We start from the raw sequence: 13,737 nt of genomic DNA, 5'->3' as shown, positions 1-13,737 counted from the left end.
ACAAGTAGCTAGAATTTCTGCTTGCGCTGAAGGATATTAAAAGGGAATGATAAAGAGGAATAAATAAATAAACAGGCAAACATTTAAACAAAATAATCCGTGAATTTATTGAAAATAACACAGAAAAGAATAAAAGAAATGACAAACAACAAATCAGGACAATGAAGCCGTACTAACCGGTTAGGACGATCATCTAATTAATTAGTAAATCGACTAATTGTAACTTAACTAATAGCTTATCACAACCGCGGGCACTTCTCTCGGTGTTTTTTTACATTTTCAGCTTTTAGAGAGAAGACCATCGGCATTGCCATCACTTCACGTTTGTTTGCTTTCTCACGTGGGTTAATTGTACAAATAATATTCCCTTCTCCTCGAAGTTTTACACCACTTATGCGAATAAATTTGAAGTTGCTTAACATCCAACGTCCAATTATCACAACATCTTGTTCGTTTCGTTGTATAAACTGTATCGTAAAATTATACGCGCTAAACATTCTTAGGTAAACTGTTTATATACCTTAAATTTGCAACACTTCAACCCGCAACAATCGAAACAGATCCTGATTCGAAAGTTGAATTGATCTCGTTGGCAAGTAAAACTTCGTAACAGCGTTCGTCATATTTTTTTTCCCCCTCAAATTTTTCCACGTAAGACAAATGTCTCTCGACTCCCTTCAACAGTTTTTTCCAAAAAGCCGGTTTCTCATAGTAACATTTCATTTCAATCGGTTTTCATTGTTGTACAAAATATTATAACCGTAATTGGCTTTTTTTCTTGTTTCAAATTACAATTTCCTTGGAAAATGTTTCATTTCGCTTTTGCTTTGTTTCTAACAGAGGCAACACAGTGTATCAAGGAGTCGAATTTAGTGTTTCTCAACCAACAAATCCCGATAATAAGAGAGTTTGTTTTTTCTAAAAGTCACTAAGTGAGTTAGTAAAAAGAAATTGAATTTATCTCGGTTTAACTGTAAAATTAATTTCACTGTACGGTTGAGAAGCACCGGTGTATATGTATAATCAATATACACGAACGTACATGCAAATGAACACCCCATTTCCAGAATGTCTATGTATCTTCGAATGAATTACTTTTCTTTTGTTTTTTTCTTCATTTATAGAAATAAACAGTAGCTTCTCAATTGATTTCTTTTCATAGCGATCGAATCGCATTTCACGTTCAAGAAAGAAACGTTAAAAGATTTCGGGTAGGAAACAATCTTTCCTATTTACTTAATTACTCGTAGAAATAAGTAAACAGCCATCTACTTGGTTTTACACCTTTAGGCAATTTTTCTTTACCTAATATTCTCGTTAAAATCGATAGTAACAAAAAATTCGCTAATTGCTCGTTTGTAGTTGGTTATTTGGTTATTTATGTGGCTATTGCGATAAACATAAAATAGTTTTTTTTTCTTCTTTCAACATATTCCCGCGCTCGCAACTTATTATCCCGATCCACGCATTTATAACATGTATGTATATTGTCGCGATCGTAAGTGACAACTTTCGTCGCAGAGTTGTTAATTAGAGAAATAAATTAACGAATAAAGAATAAGATTTTAAAATATTTCTTTCGTATAAATAAACAATGTTATAGTAAATAAATATCTATTATTTCTATCTGTTTTATCACACGGTAACTATGTAGAAATATTTCTTTGGGGAAATAAATCATCATTAATGATCAGAATACAATTATTAATATATATCACTTGGATCGTTTTCATTTATCCGTGATCGATTTCTTAACCAACACAAGGCAATCTTTTCTTCTTTTTTTTTCGTTCACCGATTTCGCTTCAGGCGAATTCCTTTTGCAATTTAATCTTCAGTTTAATTTTTGCACAAACTGTTCGACAAATTTATTAATCTTTTATTGCCACGATATTGTTTGTTATAAAGCTTCGAAATGTTTCAGTTCAACCAACATAGAGAACGATTTTTCACGAATGAATTATACGACGAAAAATAAAAAGAAAAACAACAAAAGAATCCAATCGAAATATCCGGCGAGAAATGATTCGTTTCCTTTTTGGTTCTATCTTTTCGTTAGCAAGCACATTGTACACATAAAGTTCTGAAATTTATGAAATTGAAATTTTGCAAACTTCTAAAATGACTTCTCTAGTTAATCAGCGCCACTTTCCACTTTAATTGGGGTGTAAGTTAATTAAGAAAAAAACTTGGTCAACAACATGTTCGCCGAATGCATTAATTATATTAATTCGTTCGTTTATCGGAACTTCTCATTGACGATTTTTGTATATAACAATTGGAATCTAAAGATATATAAATATTTCTAACTATCGTGCATTTGTTTCTAGTAAATCGTCGATGAAAATATTTCTTTAAACGACCACACACAAGTTTCTTCTTCTTTTTTTTAAATCACAATCGTTTGCCTCCTTTTCCCTCCGGAACTTTCTCATGAAACTCATTTCCCCTAGTTTCTTAAACATGCATATAATTATCGGTAAAAACATGTAAATTACAAAAAAAATTTCAAATAATTATGTAAAGTGAAATTTATAGAATTTTGCATACTGATTGCAGAAAAAAGAAAAGAAAAAGGAAAGCTTTTAATATTATGCAATACGTTACAAAATGGAAGCCGATATTTCCTTTCGTTTAAGTCACTTAAAGAAGAATATCCACACAATCTCGAAGATTTCCCGCGAAATTCGTCCTAGGTATAAATCACGATTCCTATTTTCCATTTTTGTTGACCATGGTGTTTTCTTAATCGATCACAATTAATACGACTAATTTAGGTACATCTACTTAGGCTTAGATAATTCTATGTAAGGCATGGAGTATGTCATCTCGTTATCTGGTATCTAGATTATTCGTATATCTTCATAAATTTTCTGTTGTTTCTCTCTCACACACGCACACACGCCCCATTTCCGTTTTCTTTTATGCATTTCTTTCTTTCTTCCTTCAATGTAAAAATCGTGCGCTTTTTCCTGTGGTCGCAAAGTTTTGTGTTACCTTACCCTCTTTGCAACATTCTTTCTCAATGATTCAATTTAATACTCATTAATAAGTGTCTCTAAACTATTCGAACTTCTCATTTTTTTTTTACTTTCAATTACGTTCGATCGAGTTTCAATTTACAATTTCAACGATTTCCACAAATTGATCAATTATTAAAAGCGTTCTCTCTTGTGATTTGATCCTACCGCTGAAAAATAGCGCGTTCTTCACAGAATCGAAAATTCCTCCTCTTCTCTATTTTTTTTTTTTTTTTGTTTTACTGTATTTTTCTTAATTCTCCGCCGAATTATATATATATGTGCACGCGTAGTACATGTGTTCTCACGGCAGAAACAGAGCAGAGAATAGATACATATTTTTTTTTGGTAATCGCCATAGTCACATCGTCGACCAATCATGATTCCCCATGAAAATCACAAGGAAAACGTGGACAAACAACTAACATTCGTCTCCCCGACTTCTATTTTCATCTAGAGTAAAACTTCCGCGAGAATTCTCTGCCCTAAGTAAATTAGCTCGTTGATCAATGACTAATTTGTTGGTTACATAATAATCAACAGTTAACAATAATTGACGCACACCGAGACGCGTTGGTCAATTATTTGTTGAACATCCATTATTAATGTAACCATTCATCACAAAAGTTTCTGTCCTTCATTATTTATTACTATTATTCCACTAACAATATTATTGTTATTAATCGCTTGGTTAATTCAATCTATTCGGGGAACTAATTAATAACAATAATAATGTTAACAATAATAACAATAAAAATAATATTATTACATTATTTACAAATTATTTCACTTTATAAAAAAATAACTGATCAAAAATGTAACAATTAGAGTCCTAATGATAGAAGGTGACTGTTTTTTCATGTTTTTCCTCTTTTTTTTTACAAATACATAATGCGTTGCTTGGGAAACGGTTGACTGAACCCCGTTCAATAACTGAATAGAATTATTATTGTTTTTCTTCTTTAAACAATCTGGGCAAATTTAACGATCGAACCATGGATGAATTATATGTATAAATTTACAAAGTAAATAATTGTACCCCCGCGTGGGGGAAAACATTTCTAAGCATTTATGAAATTTCGAGAAACCTTACGGCTCGAAACTGCTTTAAATTGACGATCAATTTACAGCCGATACGAGAGCCAACTCTGGAAAGTTAAAGGCAAACTAGTCCCTTAAGATCATTTTCAGTCATAATATGCGAAAGTATTTGAAAACGTCCGAAATTGATAAACCTTCCATGGAAATTTCAATTACTACCTACTAATTTAGAAAATTTATTGCTAGGTTCGTTTTCTTACGCTGTAAAATTTCTATTCAAATCTTTCACCATCGATATTTCTCTCGTCTTAGAACACGATCGATCGATATTTAGTTAATCTGCGTGATTTCCACAATAAAACCCCAAATCCAATACTTTAATACTTCTATAAAATAACAGAGACTCGATAAAAATAATCGATTTGTAACGATTAATATAGTCTATCTGAGTTTTTACGTTTATAAACCAGTTTTAACATTCAAATGAATTATGCAACTTCGTCTGCATATAACCGACAATAATAAACAATTAACAAAAACAGTTACACGTATGTTATTTTAAAACAATTTACTTACCGTTTACGGTGACGAAAGAAAAATTAATAAACTTGCGAATCTAGGGAAACCTGCACTCAATACACAGTATTCTTTCTTTTCAATGTAATTTACCGAGAAGAAATTCAACAAACTCGTGGTTAACGTAAAAATATTGCACTGGTTTAAACCTTTCACTGCGACAGATTTTAGTACGTGAAGGGAGTGAGACAATCTTCCGTTTGTACGTTATTCAATTTTTTTTTTAATTTTACAATAAAATTTGTGAGTTTACCGTTTCGAAAATTAAAGCGAAAGTACGCAAAGGTTGAAAATTGAGGATTGAATTGGCGACAACGACACGGTGCGAGAAAATATTCGAAACGCCTATAGGGGTCAAGGGCACGGTGCCAGAAAATATTTAAACAGCCTATAGGCGCCAAGGACACAGCGCGAGAAAATATTTAAACAGCCTATAGGCGCCAAGGACACAGCGCGAGCAAATATTCAACGCGCCAATATAGGCGCCAACAGCAGTGAAAGGGTTAAGAGATAGTTCTATTTCAAAAATTATTTACAGAGATCGATCCATTCTTTTCTTTCTTTCTTTTTTTTTTTTTAAATAAATTCTTTTTACATCCAAGGATTGTCGAAATTCAACGAAACGACTATCGACGTTAAAGATTGCACAAGTTAAAAGAAACTTATTGAGCAACAGGTTCTTTTATAATGCGTATTTATTAGGCCTCACAATAGTTAATCGACATTTTGCCATAGGCTTTGCTGTTTAACAGTTCCAATCATCGAACGATAATTAATTGCACTTCTTTCCCGTATACTTAATAATACGCTTACAAGTAAATAGCAAACAATGGAGAAAATTAATAACACTTAATAAATAGAAAATATCTGATATTTGGGAAATTTTCGTTTACCTTCGAAAATGCATAAAAATTCCGAAAACGAATCGACCTCGGTAAGGAAAAAAGATACTGTAGGTATTGGTACGTGAAATATTCAATTCGCATTTCTAACTGAGAATCTAAAAACGACAAACAAAAAGTAAAAAGTAAAGAAAATGAATTAGAGTCGCGAAAGTGATCAATCGATGTTTATCCCTCTAGAAATACCATGTTTTATTTGTTTAAACCCTTCATAGGCCTTGTAAAAATTATTTAACTATATATGTGCATGTATGTGTATATGTGTGTGTGTGTGTCGTTTGTTTGTGTGTGTTTTATCACCAAATCAACAAATAAATATCCTAAATATATTAAATATCGTATAATATATGCTCTCCCAACAAATAATATATAAGTTCTCATCTATTCTCATTAATAATTATTCAATATAATTATATGCGTACGTATGTATCTGTATATATCTGTGTCTATATACATGTACATACACACATATGAATTTATTCATTTATTCATTTTTATTTAAACCTTAGGCATTTTCTTATATGAAAATGACTACCCTTGTATTCCGGTAGTTGCCCTTTTCTTTTCCTTTTTCTCGTTATTCATTTTGCAGCGATGGAAAATAGTTGAAAATTTGACGAAGAAATAGCAATCAATGTCTCGTTTATAATTATCGTTGATACGTTTTGCCGATAAGCGACGGAAACGTATAATTTGGCCAAATTCTACAAAATATCAATTCCACTGTATTTTAACGGTCGAGTTGGAAAAATTAAATTAACTCTGAGAATAGCACAAATTTTAAAAAATTGCACGAAAGCAGAAACTTCGATTTACGGAAATCGAAATGTTCCTTCACTTTACAATGCTTATCGAAACGTGTCAATATTCCGTCCAATTTAAACCAACAAAAATATGAAATAATACGAGATCGAAGATCGATCACTATTTCTTCAATGTTTTCACTGTGAAGCGTAACTTAAATATAATATATAAAAGAAACAAATCGTACGTTTCTGAATGTATGAAACATTTTCCCTGCTATTTGTAGCAGGCAACTTTTCCGTTTTTCCCTTATTAATGTTAGATCGACTGATACCACCCTCTCTTGCTCTGTATTTAACGTTCCTTTAATGTTTTACTAGAAAGAAACATAAATTACTTTATCATCCTAATCAATTCATTTAATGCCTTCCTAAAAGGGTTACTAGCGCTATATCCCCTTACAAGTTTTCATTAATAAAAACTTTCTCAATAATAAACGATTTCGTTTACTACTAATGAAATGTACCATTTTTTTTTTTTTTTTTCAATTTTCGAATACTATCTGTAAAAGCTGCATCGTTTAATGTTATTAATTCTTTTAACTGTTAAAATTAATTTTTTCACCTTCTTTTTTCAGAGATAGATTTTTTTAAATAAGCCACTTCGACTTTTTGTTCTTATATACTTTTTGCTCTTATCTAGTTATTTATCGATTAATTTTTAAAAAACTTACAATACGTTTCTTTAATTCGTTTACGTTTTATCCGTTTTTCCGTGTTTAACTGTAACTCAAATTCAGCGTTCTATTTAAATACATTTAGCGAATGGAAGTTGTTTAATTTCGTGATTTTAAGGCTCAATTTTTAATAGCGAATGGTTAAATATTCTAGAGTGTGCGTAAATTTGCTTCTTTTTTTTTTTAAACGAACGTAAATTAAAATTTGTTCAAATTCAAATTAACGATATATTATTAGAAGTAACTTTATCATTAGTATTTAATAATACTAATTAACGTATTGGATAATCTGAAAGATAAAAAGTACAATGTTTTGGTAACTGCTACTATCTAGATAGTATCGCAAATTCTGGAACATAGAAAATCACGTTTCACAAGGAATCTTAGGCAAAAAGCCGGAACCCTTCGTTAAAAAAATTTTTAAACGTTTCCGTTTAAAAAAGTTCTTCTCTTTTAAATCTTGTACCATTAAAGATACTTGAATCGTTTGTCGAATTACTGTAACACACTGTTTCAGTGCAATTTGATACTCTGAAGTAATTAACGAGTTAAGCCTATAACAGCTTTAACTGTGGAAATAGTTTCGACATTGTTCCAACGAAGGCAGAATCTATCCCCGAAATAATTCAATTTTCTTGAACGATTCCCTAAAATTTTCCCATCTTCTCAAGCAAAATCAAACCTCCTCTCGGGTGATCTGCTTGAAAAGTATCAAGAGCCATGGTCAAATTATATGACGAGGCAGCTTAATCAAAATGTGTGACTTTATGATCTTGAAGAGTTGACAGCTAAGAAAGGATGAAACAGGAAGGTTAGTCGCGCAGAGCCCTTACAGTCAAACGAACGCCGCGCAGTTCTTCAAACATGGTTGCACGTTCAACGCACTCCAATCACCATTCACTTATCCTCTGGATTTGCTCTCGGTGATCTTTCTGTTTCCTGTCTCTCACTGTGAACAGACAGTTAGACCCCCGTTAGATCCCCAATTAGTTAGTAGTGTGTGTTACTGGTGAAACGGTTGAAATCAATTTCCCAAACTCTTTACAAGCAGACGTTCAACCTTTGCCCATGCTCGAACCTACTCCGATTTTTGTTTCAGTATGCAGTATATACACGTTACTGATAATGCCTGTGTTACAAATTTATAAATGCTTTCTTACACGATGGAGGTACTGGGGGTAAGTGCTGCGCTGTTTTCCACAGTCCTCTTACCAGAAGGCAACCCCAGCTTCCCCTCTCCATGATCACACCCTTCTAGAATAGTTTATACCGCGATGACGTTAGGTCATCGGCTACCGGTACAGTTGGTGAAAGCGATGCAATGAAGTCGGAAATGAAAATATTAAGCGGCGGCACCGATTGACGAAGCCGCGCCCCGTGACCAAGCGTTATTTGTGAACTGATATTCAAAATTTCTGCTTAGAAGCTTTTGCTTAACCCTTTGGACTCCTTTGTCGAGTGTGACTCGACATCAGTTTTATTCACAGATATGAATGAAGTAATTTTTAAATTGTTGTCGAGACTAACAGTTTTGCTTTTCACCCTATATGTCTTCCAATATTTATAAGATTGCAAAAATCATTGGTTTAAAATATGCTATAGAGCAAAGGAAAAGGCCGAAATATCAAATGGCCTGAACGGAAAGTCCAGAGTGGGGCGTATGCGACCAACGCGGCACGGAACGTGTTAATGGATTTTTAATTGATTTAAATGAACATGGGTACTTATAGGAGTGAACACCCTGACGCACACCATTATCAGTGCGTCTCCAGACCCTGATGAAGCTAGCTGCAATGCTGGTGAAACGTCGGGATATAGTTTCTTTTGGACACGGCGTACACCCGGAAGCCTCAAATAATAACACCCATAACGATCCGGGCCGTGAAAGTCTCAAAACTCTCATGCCAATATCTTCTTCAGTTCCTGTTAACAGGTTTTTCTCCTAACCTACTGTAGTTAATCTACCTTCCTCCCAAAAGATTTCTGACGAGATGTTTGAGAAAAGAGTGATACTTCAATTAAATTCAAATAAAATTCATTGGAAAAAGACTTGGAAACTTGGAATTTATTCGTTATTCGAAATTACTTTTGCCCAACATTGCTGTGCAATGTGAAAACAGACCGAACTATAATCACTCTTTTCGATAGTTTACTTGCAATCAACACGTTTGACACACATTACTGGCGATATACTACATACTGATTAAAAATCAGGGTAGATTAAGACATGATAGAGTTCAACTTCTTTCTATTAGTCCGAAGATCCTGAGAGTTTTAATTACATTGCCTCTTAATAAGGGAGAAGCTCCTTAATAACCCCCGAGGTGCAACGCTATTTTTCAATGAGGTTTTACATAGCGAAAAAGCATGAAACATTGAAAATGCTAATATATGTTTTTAAATGTAGACAGTTAATAATTTATTAAATATTTCATGTTAGAATTCCTAAGGTCTACATGTTTTTTTAATTTCAACCCCTAAGCGAAGCAAGCACGTAGCGTAATCTGTAAGATACTTGGTAGCGAGAAAAGGCTACTTTTTTTTGCTTACAGATTCAAATCTTGATGACTTCGTTTCTCTTTGATCCTGCCTATTCCTTCGTATGTATTTAAACTCTGAATCTTCGATCTATATTCCGCTTGTAAGTTATATTTAACTGTTGTAAACGTTATGATAAAGAACAACAGCTATTGGGATAGTAATCACAGAAACATAAAAATCGTGTACATTATGAACATCTTATAAATGTCTTACGTGTTAAAATTACCTCATTACATGCAAAAAATGTTTAAAACATCTTACACGTAAAAATTATAATAAAAAGCAACAATTAAATATAATTTGTAAATAAATAAATAAATATGTACATACAGAGTGGGGCATTTAAATGGGAACATCTAAATATTTCTGTTATTAACCCCTTAACGTATGATTTCTTTTCTGACTACGCATCTAAGCGTCAGCCATTTATTGTTTTAGTACTGTATCAGGAAACAAAAGCTAATCTGTTACAGATTAATTACATTTAGTAATCCTCGGTGTTACAAATTAAAACGAAAGTTAGGATTGCAATGAATTTTTCTTACTAATGCAACTATTTTTGTCACTTCTTCACCAGAATCTCTGCCACGAGTTTAACACGTTGTTGTAGGTTAAGGGGTTAATGGTCGTATGAAAAACTCCAAGGGACAAAGTTATACTGCTTACAGGGGCACATGCAATGGTAGATGAAGCATTTTCTTTATGTCATTTTTTATGAGATTGCACGGTCATTGAAGTTTTTTCAAATGGGACTATATATTTTCATCACCGCGAAATGTGACAGCTGAAGTCGAGATGAATCAAACGACATTTGGACCTCAGCTAACCTGTCGCGACGATGAAAATATCTAGTCCCATTTAAAAAAAACTTCAACGACATTGAAATCTCATAAAAAAATGACTTTAAGAAAAAATTTCATTTGCGATTGTATATGGTCCTCCAATGAGTATAACTTCGTCCTCTGCAGTTTTTTCATACGAACATTAATAACGGAGATAGTTAGGTGCTCCCATTTAAATTCCCCACACCATATATTTTCTTTTTATAATTATTGGGAATAGAGTCCTCAGCACCGATTTCAATAACCCTGAAATATGCTGTTTTAAACAATATTTTGAACAACTCTTCTCTATACATGTTACCGCTGAACACCTTTAGTTTTCGATATACCAGTAAAATGTATGGTAATTTTGTAGTTTAGTGCCTTTTCCTAACTTTGCTTATACCATATCAATTTTTTTTAAGCTTGAAATATGTTGGCGAGGACGTCATTTTGTTTCTATAAACAACAGTACGTCAACATACTACGCCGGCATGTATAGCCGGTTGCCTGGTGGCGGTCGGGATATTAACCTAACCTAACCTAATCCACCAATTAGGTGGATTACAAACTCAAGATCTTCCTGTTTGAGTTTGAAACTTCTCCAAACTTAAAGCACTAGGTAAATATGCGAAGTATTTTGCTTTGTTTGTTTGTTTGACGCGTTCGTTAATGATCACAGTTGCTTAATGGCCACGTTTCGATGGTCAAACGAACCCGTTAATGGTCAACTGATAATGAACGTTGACTGTCACTAACTTACCGACGACCGAATTAATCGGTAACTGCTTCAATTTATTTTTGTCAATTTCACGTTGTTCTGCAATAAGGATGCTAAATGCTAAGAGATTAAACAGATAAAGCCAAACGTAACTCAAACATAACAATAAACATGTACTAAACTCAATGTAAACTTATCCTAAATCTACAGAATATGATATCCAACGTTGAAAGTATTTTTGCATATGTCATATAAACTAAATAAGTCCGGTAGTAACATGTATAGGAAAAAGCTGTTTAAAATGTTGACCTTGACAACATATTTCAAGGCCATTGAAATCAGTGCTGAGCACCCTATTCCCAAGAATTGCCTTTTTTTTTGGTAATAATATTACATATATGATAGAAGATAAGATTTTGTCTTGATGTTGCATTTGATGTACACAAAGGCCCAGTGTTATTACCATTATATCTAAATTGATGGCATATTCAATATAAAAACATTTTTCAACAACAATATGAGAAAATAAAAATAAGTAGGTGACTGATCAAAACATTGTTGAAGTACAATAATAATTGTAATTATAAGGGTGGGCCACGTAAAACAGGCCACCTAATTATGTTCTCTATTCAGCTATGGTGGTATGAGAAAATTTTTCTACATAATAGCTAGAGAAGACAATTAGATGGTCTGTTTTACGTAGCTCACCCTATATATTTGTCTATAAAGTTTTTGTGCAGAATATTCAATAATATATGGGTATAAATTCAACGGTCGATTCAACATACAAAAATAAGAAAGAAAGTTCGTATAAACATATGTCCGATATGACCTTATTTTCGAGTTACATTCTCCAAAGAAATTGTGCGAAGTGAGCGCTTTCGTCTGGAATGCAAGCTTCTGAACGTCACATTATAAACCTCCTCACTCTTTCAAAATTGCGAGGTGTTGTTCGAATTTACTGGTAACCCTCTCCAATACACTGCCGGAATACTTCAACGTTATCTACCGGCATGTTGTAAATGAAAAATTTCAGTTACCCCAACAAATAAAAATGCGGAAGATTTAAATCCAACGATCAAGGTGGCCAATTGATTGGTCACTCATTTAATGAGATATCAAACGTTACTTGTAAACAGTTAAACGAAGAGTTCGGTTTGTCAAAAGAGTTACAGGAAAATGGAAATGGCTGTAACTCGGAAACAATGTCACATCAGACGTATATTTATATGAACATTTTTTTTATTTTTATATGCTGAATCCATCACCGAAGTTATACACTGCTCGCCATAAAAATTGCAATATTTTAAAAATGAAATCGAAAATCTGAAATTTACATATATATTGTTTGAGGTATTGAAAGGGAAAAATAATGAAAATTTGGTTAAAAATGGTCATTTTTCCTCTGGGTAGCCCGAAAAACATGTGTGATTTCCAGATTTGTGCAACCCTAATTCCTAGATGCTGCAATTTTTCTGGCGAGCAGTGTATTATGGAACACCCATATCACCAATGTCTCCAATAGCAATCGTACAAAACAACAATGACAATTATAAGATTGTTATTGCAAGCACTGAAAAGAAAAATTTGCAACAGCGAAATTATTAAAAGAGCAAACTGACATCCATACTATCATTATTATTTTATATCAATGTGGAAATTACTAGCAGATTCTGTGAAACTAAAAACATATCCACAAAATGTTTGTTTAATAGGGGACATTAAACGTCTTTTGATCAAAATTTCCGTGCATGTTCACATTGAAATAATTAGCAAAACACGAAACTGAACGATCTTTCGTGCACTTAATCTAAGGAAAAAAAAAAATGATCAGAAATTTAGTAACTTATCTTTGATGGAGTACAACAGATTTGATTAGTGCTAGGATTGATAGTTTTGATTTACGAGAAAGAGAGGTAAAAAAGATAGAAAAGAGTAAATCAGAAATTTAATTCAACTTACCAAATGTATCTAATAGATTTCATCTTGAGCGCCGTCGAGTTCTCCTTGCACTTGTAAGCCAACACTTGCTTCACGCTGCTCACGTCGACTGTGGGAAACCTCGAGGTCACGTAAGCTTTAAAATTTCAATGAAAAATGTATTTTCACGAAATGCAGAAAATTTGATACTGCAACAGTGCTGGTGACCACTACCTTCAACGAATATTTTATCCGTTTCTCTATTCGTTCTATTTTATCTCTTTCGTGAATGCACAGAATTATAATTTGAAGAAAATGTAATGTTTTAAAATTTAACATATGTTATAAAGATGAAACGGTGATTTTTAAATGGTTTTATATATATATATAGTTTTTTTAACAAAGAAGAATATATGAATCGCAAAAAAAGAATACTATTAAGTGTGTACCTTACAAATAGTGGAAATACTTGTAAATTTATTATAATATTATGTAAAAGTATCAAATATTTTTATATCGTACATTTCTAATATGAGACAATTTTTCAAGATTAACCCATAAAATGTAGCTATTAAAAATGGTGTACACGTATATTTACAATCAATTTGGAGGTTTGTCATTGTAAACATGCGTAATTTAAAATAAATATTGATAATTTAAATTCAAGACTACGATCGTAAAAATATCGATCGATACAAAATTTATATTTCAAACC

At 32.6% G+C, this 13,737-nt stretch overlaps 1 protein-coding gene across 1 annotated transcript in view; it reads right to left on the bottom strand.

Moving 5' to 3' along the window:
• Positions 1-7,858: 7,858 nt before the first annotated feature.
• The window catches only part of LOC108574762 (broad-complex core protein isoforms 1/2/3/4/5-like), a 37,101-nt gene continuing 31,222 nt past the window's right edge, over positions 7,859-13,737 (bottom strand). Inside the window, exons 8-9 of the mRNA XM_017937406.1 lie at positions 13,065-13,179; positions 7,859-7,968 (exon numbers count right to left, since the gene is read on the bottom strand). Coding sequence (XP_017792895.1) covers positions 7,917-7,968; positions 13,065-13,179 — 167 coding nt within the window. The 3' untranslated portion in view covers positions 7,859-7,916. The remainder of the gene's footprint in view (positions 7,969-13,064; positions 13,180-13,737) is intronic.

This window comes from Habropoda laboriosa, unplaced genomic scaffold, assembly GCF_001263275.1.
Source record: "Habropoda laboriosa isolate 0110345459 unplaced genomic scaffold, ASM126327v1 scaffold11, whole genome shotgun sequence".
NCBI classification, from domain to species: domain Eukaryota; kingdom Metazoa; phylum Arthropoda; class Insecta; order Hymenoptera; family Apidae; genus Habropoda; species Habropoda laboriosa.
This window is presented reverse-complemented; position numbering and strand designations above follow the sequence as displayed.